Below are 12,108 nucleotides of genomic sequence, written 5' to 3'. Positions count from 1 at the left end.
CCGCGGGGAGCCTGGCAGATAAACAGGGCAGGGCAGTGACAGCGGCCGAGGGCGGACGGCGCGGCGAGCGCGGGAGGGCCGGACACCGCTCCCCGCGCCGGGGCCGGGGTGCCGAGGGACGTGCGGCCAGGCCGGGGAGAGGAGGAAGGGGAAGGGAGGAAGTCGGGGAATCGTTTGGGGGAAACGGAGGGAGGATGTCGGTCCCGGAGGGAAGCGCGGCCGCGCTGGGGCCGCGGAGCAGCGCAGGGCCGGGCGGGCACGGCCCCGGCCCCGGCGGGCTCGGCACCCTCCGCTGGCGCACCAGGAATTGAGGTACCGCGCTCTGGAGCGCTGGCAGAGCCGGGCTCCAGGTGCTCTTCCAGCGGCTCCTTTGGGCTACCTGCTCGTGTTTTTCAGGAGGGACATTTACAAATGCGGGCTGTGGCTTTCAGGGAACGGAAAGGTCCAAATACCGATAGCGGAGAGGACAAGCAAATGTTTGTCAGGCTCAATATTTCAGAGTATTTTGGAGCAGTGTTTTAGGATCAGATGCAGTTACAAGCCGTGGGTTGTTTTGGTCACGGCGAGGGACTGACTGCCTGTGCACGTTCTGCAGGGCTGTAGCGTGGAGCATAGGCTAGGCCTCGCCGAGCTGACTCAGTTTTGGGGGGAAAAAACCCTAACTGAAAGGAAAAAAAAAAATAAAAAGAGTTTTTGAAGGCGGTGAATTTGGAAGCGAACTATCACCAGTAAAATCTTTCAAATACTCATTTGAAGAAAGAGACTTAATATGAATGGAGAGTGACTGTGACTACAGCAGCACCTGCAACGCTAAGGAGCCTGCCAGGGCTTCAGCAGAAATCTTTTAACAGGATAATTTGGACTTCAGCTCTTGGGAAATGTCTTGGACTTCCAGATTTCAGGCTGAATATTACGTAGATACGTAGAAACTATTTGTCATCAGACGAGTTGCTTTCGTAAGAGGCAAAATTTCAGCAAACAGAAACATGATGGGCTTGCTTGGGTTTTCCTTCTGTTTTCTTTAGTTTTAGTGGCTGAAAAATAGTTTAGATACTTGCAAATAAAAATTTGCGTGTGTTTAGCAATGACAGTAAAGTCATCTGTATGTCTGTTTTAAAGTGATAGTTCAGCTGTTACAGTTTCTGCCATGAATTGTAGATAGTCTGTAACTCAGAGTCAGTAGTAAAAAATAAAAAAGTTCACCTCCCTATTATTATCATACATTTCCTCTATAAGACATATGCAGTAAGAAGCCAGGCACTTGTAAAGTGTTCTTAATCTTTTCAAATCATATTCAAATAACAACAAAGAAGAGCTGCTGAATATTCTAGTGGGTTTATGCTGCTGCTCGTAGGCCCCATCGCTGTACACGTGCTTGCCCCGCTGCCACGAGCAGTCTTGCTAAAATTAATGGAACTCTCCTTGGTGGTGAAGTTAAACGTGTGTGTGTAATTGTTGAGAATATGGCTTTAACAAGCAGCCAAATATAGAGCTAGACTTATGGAGAAATGTAGGTGTAATACATCATTTTGGTTCATTGGTGTTGTATCCGATCCAGAGAACCCAGGTGTGTCGATACCAAACCGTGTGTTTTTATAGCAAATGCAACAACTGTCTAGCCTCCTTTTTGGACCAAGTGAGGTAAAGATTTTGGCTCCCAATGCTTATAAATATAAAATGTGATTAAGTGTTACAGCTGAAATTTAGTTGTTATTAATATTTAAGTAGACATACGACTACAGTAAATACTGCTTTCGTGAATAATTTCTAGTTGTGAAGATGATCCAGTCTATCTTATCCCAAGATACTAATTCTTGATTGGTTTAGCCACCTGTGTTTATTGCGTGGTACAGTCTGCCTCATCAGACAGAGGGTGTATGGTATAAAACAGCAGCTTAGGGGAGAAGTGGCATGTGCATAAAGAGCTGGAGATAAAAACTGCTCTCTAAATGCTTACAAAACACCAGCGAGCAAGGAGAAGGAAAAGGAGTAAGGCTCTGGGATTAAAGTGGCAAAACATTCAACCAGGTTTTATGGAGAGCCGAGGAGGACTTGGGAATTCATGAGAGAGAAGGAAAGGAAGGAAGAAAGCAGAGGGGGAAAGCATTTGTGAAAAAATGAACCTTGAAATATAGCTGCTAAAATACAGTTTTGAACATGAGGCTCAAAATGGAGGCTTGTGCTGTCAGTGTGTGCTAGCAGAGGCCTGACATCCTATAAATACAAACTGTACCTCCCTGCCCGTTCTGCCACAGCCGTACGGTTCCTGTGGGTGAGACACAGGCTGAGGAGGGGAGTAAACGAGTAGCCAGGAGATGCTAAGGGGAATCTTTCTAAATTTTGCCACGTTACGATACTACTCCTGCAAAAATATGTTTGCTTTATATAGAAAGAAAGCTGCCGATCTGGCAGCGTGGAGCAGCTCAATTAAATGCTGCTGTTGGAGTTGTTCAGCGTGCATGGAAAAACGGGTACTACAGGCAGATGGGCTGCCCTGTGCACTGGCATCCGAGCAGCACAGCAGAAATAGCATCCATCTACTTATGGAAACTGGAGTAAAGTGGAGTGGGGTTTTTGCACTGCAGGTTCAGAAGGGGAGCAGGGGAGAGCTGCAGGGGGGCTCTTTGGAGCAGGCAGCCACAAAAGGTGGTCTCTGCCTCTCGTTGTGTGTAGGGTCGATTTTGGAACATATAGGGAGGGTGGGAGGCTGCTTACAAGATGCAGATAAGAGGAGGTTTTTTGTAACTTTGTGGGTGGAGGCTTAAAGGGATGCCTTCCTTTTTCAAATGTATCTACATATTTTATTCCGCGTGATTTAAGTTATGGAGTTTAACTGGGTGATGATGAACTGCAGCCAAACTTAAAATTCTTTAAGGATATAACAGAATTTTCTCAGTTTAAAAGGGACTTCAGTCAGTCTTCCCCTCTGTCAGATAGTTGTGACAAGGCAACCAGGTTGTGATGTTCCCTGTTGTCTTCTCTGCGAAATGTTGAAGTTGTCCATTTTCTTTCCAGATACTGCAATCTGCTTTTAACATTGACACTGAAAAAATGGACAGTGAAATGATCCAAGATTCAGATCTGACACATGACTTGAGCTGGGCATTTATTTTTAGCTACAACTGAAGTTTCCAGTGGCAATTATTTCTTTCACTTTTCGCTCTTGCACTGAGAAACCAAACTTTCTTGATTTTACCCCGAAGAAAAAAATTCTAGCGTGTGCCTTAATCACTTATGCTTCCTTCTGAAATCGATTTACTTTCATTTTCTAGGTGCTGGTGAATCCGGTAAAAGCACAATAGTCAAGCAGATGAGGATCCTTCATGTGAATGGATTTAATGCTGAGTAAGTGCATTTGCTTTTTCACTTTACAACATACCTTCCTCCTCTGCGCCACAGTCAACGCTCCTGGTTTATATCTTGTGTATTTTCCTCTTGCTGCTGTTTCACTACCTCTAGAATTTGGATGTGTATTTTTAGATGAGATTAATAGACATTAACCTGAAGAAGTCAGGCACCAATCATAAGTAAGAGCAGTGTAAAATTATTTATGTCAAGGCAGAGCTGATTTGATTAAGTTTTGAGTTTTGTGGGTTTGTTAACTACAGTTTCTTTCACAACATGGCTGACACTGATTTGCCTCAGCCATAGCACTTTGATTCATATTGCTGTAAAGGTGCCTCGTGTCAGTGTACAAAACGAGTGGAATTTTCTTTATTTGGAGCAAGCAATTACTTTGTGTCCTCACAGAATGAAATTGTAGTCTGAATTTTAGAGATTTTGTTGTGTTTGTTTGTCCGGATGTTTGTGTTAAATTATCTTCTTAGAAACTTTTAATTTTTGCATCTAATATCTGTTATTTGGCAGTTGTGAAAAGGGGAATGGCATTAAGATAGGGAAAATGGATATCTTGTTGTTTGTCTGAGAAAGATTTGTTTGCTAACTTTTTGACTAACTTTGCTAGAGAGTAGGAAGAGATTTTTCTGCTCGTTAATTTATGCTTGCAATTGTGTTTGTGTGTACTAAAAGCTGCTAAATTAATACTAATTGAATCAAAGTATTGGAATTTCAAAGCTTATTTTCTGTGCTTTTTTTTTTTTTAGATTGTATTATTGGTTTTTTCTTGCTTGTTTTCAAACGTAACAGTTTTGTACTGCCATCCTTTAGCTTTTAGTGGTATCGTCTATTTTGTGAACCCTGCCTTTTTGGGAAGGTTAAGCTTTCTTTAGTCTTCCAGTAGTTAATTCTTTAGTAAGAATATCTGAGCTAAAAGTTTAGCCAGGGAGTCTGGACGGTACTTCTTCCTAATCAGCAAATGATAGTTCAGCATAAGGTTCACAAGTCTTTTGGATGAAAGTTCAGACTGATTCATAATAAATATGTTATGTGTTACATGTTTTTAGCTCCTCTTTATAAGGAATATTTTCTATTTCCAAAATAGCTTTTTCATAAGTGCCTAGTCCTGCATCCTGTTGCTGCTGAGCTGTCTCTGTCCTTTGGGCTGCTGCAGAGACCTCTTAAAAGACTTGTGTGACTTAAAAGACTTGAATGAGTTGACTTGGTTGAGTAGGTCTCAGTATTGGGTGCTGAGTAAAAAGTTCATGAATGAAAGTGGAAGTGGATCCCCAGGACCTTTGAAAGTATCAGTCCATTTAAACAACATGTTTTTTCTAAGTTTTTAAGCAGATGGGCGCTCTTAAAGGGGTAACAATGCTGTGTGATGGATGGTGTATGATGTGGGTAGGTGACCTCAGCCCTGCAGGCTGCACACCCAAGTCTGTGTGGACCTGGGAGCCCAGAGACCTGTGCAGAACTGGTGAGGGACTGGGACACACTGGGATTTGCAGCAGCCAGGGGTTCCAGTGTCTCACTGCATTATAGGTTTGGGCAGAGCTGAGCCCGCAGCTGGAATCCAGGGCAACATGGCAAAATTTGGCCTCAGGAGGCTCTGCTGGCTTCTGCCTTCTCAGAGCAAGGGATTTGGATTACGGGGCAGCCCTGTGCCAGCACAGCCCTGCTGCCAATCACGGGGCATGTCCCTGTGCGGGAGCCGTGCGGGAACTGCAGGGGAGCAGCCTGGGGCTCAGGAGCTGGGCATTGTCCACCCAGGGCACTTTGTCCCTTCTGCTTGTCCTTTGCTGGGTAATACATGCTGGAACACTGAGGTGCATAAAAATCCAATACAGAAGTGTGGTATATTTAAAGTACAAGGAGTAAGTTATAACGCATCATTTCTAGGGTTCTACTGCCAAAAATAATCAGTAGATCATAACATACACTTTACAGCAGGGAAAAGGCTGTTTTTCAGTGTTTTGAAATTCTTGCAAGTTACACATCTGTCCTTAAATAACTTGCATTTGCTTCCAAATAACTAACTGCTCTCTATGTTGTCTTGCTTTCCATTACCCTTTTTGCCTGATTCACTCCCTTTCTGCCCTGCTTACCTTGTGGAAGAATGATGTGGGATTCAGCTAATGAGAGAAATAGCATTGAGTTTTTTTTGGAAGGGTAGGAAGAGCAAAGCATTACTTCTCTTCATGTCCTGATCAGTTGCTCTGGAATATAAACATGTTTGCATACAACACCACAGCTGATGTGATGAATAGCAGGAGAGAGATGCTGGAAACAGTAATATACTGCAGATGAGGAGACTTTTCTTTAATTTTAGTGTACTTGTACATAACTAGTTTTGAATTATTTCTGTGCATTATTATTGGTGCAGTTTATTCTTGTGCTTTGAAAGAAATCCAGCTTAAAGTCCTGTCTTAGAATTGTTTGCCTTTGGTTTGGTTGCCCTTTGGCAATGAACAAGGGAATCAAAAGTTTTTATTCAGTGTTGCTCTTCTTGCTGGTGACTAAACAGGATATCCAGTGCTAAAAGTGCTGGCCTACTTCAGTGAGTGTGAGGGGATTTTATTTTGTTTGGTTTTAGGATTCTGCCCCTAAATAATTGAAGTTGTCATGTGCCTTTAGGTGAATTGTTGCATTTAGCAAGGTGAAATCTGTGTAGTTCTACAAAACTAGAATTTCCTCTGGGACTCCAATTCTCAATCCCTTTAGCTAATTAATTATTTGAGGAACTGTACGGAATCAGGTACTCCAGGTAATTAATGTGCTGAATAGTTAAAGCTAAGATTAATCTGATGGTGGTTAAAGTTGTAGGCAAGTTAACTACAGTAAAGACTATTTTTTTTTTTTCAATGTTCCTCTTATAATTTGTAGTTGAATTGGAGACAGAAGTGCATTTTTTTTCTGCTGCTGTAGTGGAGCTGGAGTATGAGATGTCAGAGTGCTGTGGCATTGGTGAGGGGAGTTGAGTATTGGAGAAGCAAGGCATGTTCTACAGCACAGGTTTTTCTGCATGGAGTTTTTTGGAAGGGCTTAGCCCACTTTCAGCTCTTGCAGAATGGCTTCAGGTGGCCATGCTATCATCTGACATCTTCCTGCAGCAATTCCATGAAAAATGGGAGTGTGGCCTCCCCACATTATTTTTCCAGTGTTCCTGGTCTTTAACATGGAAGAGCTGCCTTCTAAGCAGAATGAGGAAGCCGTATCAACCAAATTTTCTGCTCTTTGCATTACTCCCAACAACAGAGGCCCTTTTGATGTAGAAAGGGTTTAAATTTGGCTTTTAATAGCAGGAAGCCTGCGACTTCCCTTCCTTTCCTTCCCTCCCTCCCTCCTCAACACTTCAACTGTCTTTTCATGAGGCAGTTCCAGAGGAGTAGGTATCTACTGCTGCAGACAGTATTTTGTGAGTATACACTGATAAGGTGGAGCCAAAACCTTCTCTTTTTGACTGTACAGAAGTTTAGATGCAATCTTCCTGAGCTGGGAAGGATGAAAAATGGGAAAGGGAGGATAGGAGGAGTAGTGAATACAGCTGGAAGAATTAAATGCGTAGCTCAGGTTGAAGAGGAAAAGAAAACTCCTTTTTGTGCTATTTAGAGGCTGGGGTTCTTTGCTACTAAAAACATGGCCTTTCACTTACTTCTGATTTCTTTAAGTCATCTTTCCCCTCTGTGATCACTGTGGCTTTGGCTGACAGACTCTCAGGAGAGAGTCATTGTCATGCACAATTTTAGAAAGCGAGGAATAATTGGCATGGGCAAGAGACAATCTTGAAGTGTCATGGGAAAAACTGGGACCAGCAGAAATATTTAAATAGCAATAAATAGTTGAAATGTGACTTACGAAATCCACTACAAAGATTGACAAATAAGGGGAATATGCCTTTGTGATTATTAAGTTTGGATAGTGTTTAAGATTCAGGAAGTCTTGAAGTTACAGGAAATTCCAGGTAATGCTTTTCAGCCTCAATTTCCCAAATGATGATGTAAAATGTTGACACTTTCTTGAACTAATATGTTGAAGTGCTGAATAGGAGTTTGTGTATTTATTAAATCTGGTAGTGTTGATGGCATAAGCAGAGCTCAATAGCTTTGTTTTCAAGACTTAGATGACAAATATATTTACATTTCTCTTGTACTTTTAAAAATCATTTTCTCTTAGCGGGAAAGCTGGGAAAGCCAGGTCACCCTCTTAGAACTTTTGAACATTTTCTCTTTTGTCACCAAGATTTAGGAGTTTGTGAGTCAGAAAAAGTAGTCACTGATGGTTTCTAATCTTCTCTTAATACATCCATTACCACCATTATGTCACATAAAGCAGTAAATAACATTATCTAATAATTTTAGTCAGTGTCAGTCTCTTGTAAGTGGAACAACTTCTGGTTCAGTAACTTTACTTTTCAGTTGTCTGATACTGTGGGGTTTTTTCTAACTTTGGTCTTTTTAGCCACGTGATTTTATGGAAGAGAAGTTAATGTTACAAGCAAGGGAAAAGTATAATATTTGTAACTAAGTCTTCCAAAATAGTGAATTCCCTCCTAATGGCTAATATTAGCTTGTATACACAAATATGATTGCTGTGTTTTTATAGTTCCTTTACATTTGTGTACCAATCCCATGTTTTCAAAATGGTCACTTCAGCTCCTTGCCAAGAAACAAACAGACATTATTGTGTTTTACTTGACTGGCAACAAAAGTAATTTTTTCCTGGTGTTTGAGGAAAATTGAAAATTGGAGTGGGGGAGGCTTGGGGTGTGTGATTCTCCCTCGGCCATTTCTCTTTCTTTGCATCGCAGTGTCTGTTAAGAGGCTTCTGGCACAAACTTTTGGGGTTTTTTTCTCAGCTCCTGTTCCAGGACACCAGTGATGTGCTGGAAAATTTGTGTGTACACATCTGTTCAGTTCTATCTGAACAACTGGCTATGGTGTTTGATCAAAATTTGTGCTATAGAACATAAAGTGGGCAAAGAGGGGAGGAGGATTTGTGTTTCACTCAGTTTTAGGTCTTGTCCTGAGACCTGACACAGTTGTGTAGTTGAATTTTATCAAAAGACAAAAGGTATGCCAATAGCTAATAAATACTATGAAAAAGAACTAACTACTGCATATAGCTCGTAAAATTTTATGCAAAATGTTTATACAAGTTAAATATAACTTTTATCAACTTGAAAGAAATGGGGGGCAATACCTGGTGATGTTAAACAACCTGTGCAACCGGGCAATTCCTTAGTTGTTAGAATGTTTAAGAGATTTTTTTATGTGCTTGAAATTATCTTTTCTTTGAAAATACTTTTATTTCTACAAGGGTGAAAACTCTGTTCTTTGACTGAGTATAAGTGAACTCAGTGAAGCAGCATTAAGATTTTTTTTACATATAACAAAAAAGGAAAAAACCTTATGAGTTTGGGACAGGTTTTTTTTCAAGTTTCTTATGGGATCTTGCCTGAAGATATGAGTCATTGTCCATTAAGAACTTGTGCAAATGCTTTGCAATTTAGATGTGCTACTCAGGTGTAATTTTTAAATGCTGTAAAATGAGTTTTCAGAAAATTTTGATTGTTTATAATACCTGCACTGGGCCTCATTTGGCAAGGATTGTTAACGTACTGTGACACTGAAAATTCTAACAGTCACTGGGATAACTCCTTCACCTTGCTTAGGGGCTTTCTGAAATTAAGCTGTTAAAATATTTCCATGTGCAAGTGAAGTGAAATTTTTTTTCAGGGTGAAAAATTGTGAATTTAGGTTCCTGAAATACTTCATAAAAGTAGTGCATGAAGGAATCTAAAAGTTTATGAAGCTGGTTAGTTTTATTGCTTCTAGATGCTCGTGGTAGGCTCAGGTTAACCATCAGTGGAGAGATGACAGCACAGTGTTCAAAGAAAGCATTGACTTTCATTTTTACATTGTGCTTTGTTTTCACATAGGTAAAAGATGGAAAGTGTGAATTGAACATAATTTCTTTATTTTCATGGGAAACATGGTATTGCTCAGAGCAGAAGGTGCATCTTACCTGCATTTACTGGTTGGGAAATGCTGAATTCTCCTAGGAAAGCAGTATTTAAACTGCCAATTTTATGTTGTTACACGTTGAGAGCGCTTTGTCCTTTGAATTACTTTTCCTGGCTTGCAACTTGCCATTTGTGCTTTCAGTTAAATATTTCAGTTTTCTGAAAAAGAAACCCAACAGCAGAAAAAACCCAATAGTAAACTCATCTCTCAAGCTAAGTTTGCATATGTTGCAGACATGATTTGGCATATAAACGGACTGGCCAAAACTATGGCAGTAGTTCTATTTGTTTTGAGGTTTAAATTTCACAAAAGCTTTTTAAGTATGCAGCTATCAACCTAGGAGAAAGCTTTACAGTTGTAGAGAGCTTGGAGAGCAATAACTATGAATAGCGGAATAAGCACGAGTGATGTAATCTGAGAAGCAGAAGAGAGAGACAGAAGAGAGCTTAAGGCTTAACTATGTGGAAAACATTGTGAATGGGTCTGCAAGGGTTTTGACTTTTGATGGTAGATGTGGGATTTTACTCATTAGTTTTGGTAAAATCAAACAAATGTGCAAGTTTCCTTTTATTTTCCCAAACAGAAAATAAACCGTTCAGTGTGTAGCTGAGTGAGTGAAGTCTGGGTTCTGTAACTTGTTCTGTCTTCCAAATCCTTTCTCCCCAGCAGCATCTGCAGCTCCTCTTTGGGACTTGTGGTTTTCTGAGTGTCTCCTGTTTCCTCCACTCCTTGTTTTTCTCCCTGATGCAACACTGATTCTTAAATTTTCCTGCATCAGCCCACCCTTTATCTTCCCTTTTCTGGTTTTCCTGCTACCTGGACAAAGTCAGAATGTGTTGTGGCTGGTTTAGATCTACATGAACTCTTCCTTCTTTTCCTCATTGGAGGGCTAATTTTGGTCTCTTTTCTACTCAGCTTCTGATTTTCATTTCTGGAAATTAATTTTGCAGCAGCAATGCTTCTTCAAGTTTGGTTGCACAGCAGAATCTGGGGTAGAGTGAGACTTAGAAAAAACAGCTAATAAAAGTCTTGCTATTTCTTGTTTCACTCCAGATTTACTTCTTTTTTGAAATATTTTTAGTTTCCACATTCATGAGTTAAAGTGGAAGTGGTGTATTTTGCTCCGTTTTCTTATCTTAAGCAAACATCTAGTAGTATAAACCAATGTATCATGTTCTATTTAACTTGTTATTTAATAAATCACAAACTGTATTAAATACTGCAAAAAACTTCAGATAACTTAAAAAATATAGCTCTCTGTGGAGAATATTAAATGTGTATCTGTATTCCACATTTCTGTGTCCTTTCTGAAAAATTTCACTGGGTTTTTCAGGTTTTCACCAGCTTTTCCTAATAATTAGATGGTGCAGAGTGGCTACCTTTTCTCTAGCCACTGCTGCAGAATCAGCAGTATGTGAAGAATTTTCTTCTGTAGTATCTCATTATATTTCTTATTTCCCATATATTTTGGATGGACAGACTGGGCAGTACTCTGATTTTTCAAAAAAAAAAGTTTTTACTAATTTTTCCAGATGGACGCTTGAGCTAGTTTATATATGAACAGGGTGCTCCTTATCATCTTAAACTTATTACAGTTACCTTTTTGATATTAAAACTATTCATTTACATTATTGCAAACTGTGATGATTTCACTTGCTTCATGATATAACTACATTTTATCTCTTGCCAGTCATTCCAGCTGGGAAATTATTTTTTTTTTTTTCAATTTCATTATGTTAAAACCTTGTGGTTTTGTCCCATAAGATAAAATGTATTATTAATAAAAGCTGTGCCTTTCTCTCCTCCTTCTAGCAATCTAGATATGAGTGGGATTTCTTGTTCCTGTTTCTTAGGATGTGAGCTCCTGTGTTGTTCTCCTGGGCTGGGGGAGCAGGTTTGGGGGGTTTTGAGGCATTTTTCTAAAAAGTGGAAACACTCCTCTTCTTGCAGCTCTGTGAACATCCTTCCCCAACGTCTCAGAGCAAGGCAGGCAGAGCTAAGGCTTTGAAGTGTAATCCAGCAGGCAAAGTTATCTTTATTTTTAGATATATCATGCATTTGTGTATTAGGGTTGCCCAGGTCCCATCTCTGATGAAGAGCTGAGATACACAAATTGCTCAGCTAAATCTTGGTTATTCAGAGCTCTCAAGTTGAAATGAAAGAATTTCCACTGATGAGAGCTTTTTTTTAGTATAATTTGAATCTTGATGTTAAAAATAGCATGCCTTACATTTTACTTTAATAGTTGAACCTTGAATTAAGAGTAAATTCAAGATTTAGGATACAGTGCAAGTGTAGCTGCATCAGCTTTTAGTAGTTATTTCTGCAACTGTACTCTAATATAAACATGCAGTTAATTAGAATTACTTGTTTACATCTGAGCTTGCTTTGAGGGGAAAATGCATTGAGGGGTGTTTTTGACAGCTAAGAGGCAGAAGCATCCACTTTTTGAAAAATATAGTAGTGAAATATCTCAGTGGGATGTTTTGTTTCAAGGTGTTTCTGTTACAGAAGTACAGGAAAGCTCGTGCCCTTCTCTCTGAGCTACCTGTTGCTGGCTGTATTCTCCACAGGGCTATTGAATAAGTCATTGCATTCACTTTTCTTTTTAGTTAAGGCACTAGAAAATAATTATCTCTCCCAACTGCACCCTTGCAGCCTCCCAGGAGTGGTGGGTGAGCTAATGGAGCAGGCAGAGGTGTGCAGGTTTTCCTTCTGGGCTTTGGGGTAGTCCCAGGAGATGCTG

General features: G+C 40.2%; 1 protein-coding gene across 1 annotated transcript in view; it reads left to right on the top strand.

The window, feature by feature from the left end:
• Positions 1-3,190: 3,190 nt before the first annotated feature.
• The window catches only part of GNAS (GNAS complex locus), a gene marked incomplete at its 5' end in the record, with an annotated part of 83,027 nt that continues 74,109 nt past the window's right edge, over positions 3,191-12,108 (top strand). The window contains one exon of the mRNA XM_015647538.3: positions 3,191-3,345. Within this exon, the coding sequence (XP_015503024.2) occupies positions 3,191-3,345 (155 nt within the window). The remainder of the gene's footprint in view (positions 3,346-12,108) is intronic.

This window comes from Parus major, chromosome 20 (genome assembly GCF_001522545.3).
Source record: "Parus major isolate Abel chromosome 20, Parus_major1.1, whole genome shotgun sequence".
Classification (NCBI taxonomy): Eukaryota; Metazoa; Chordata; class Aves; order Passeriformes; family Paridae; genus Parus; species Parus major.
This window is presented reverse-complemented; position numbering and strand designations above follow the sequence as displayed.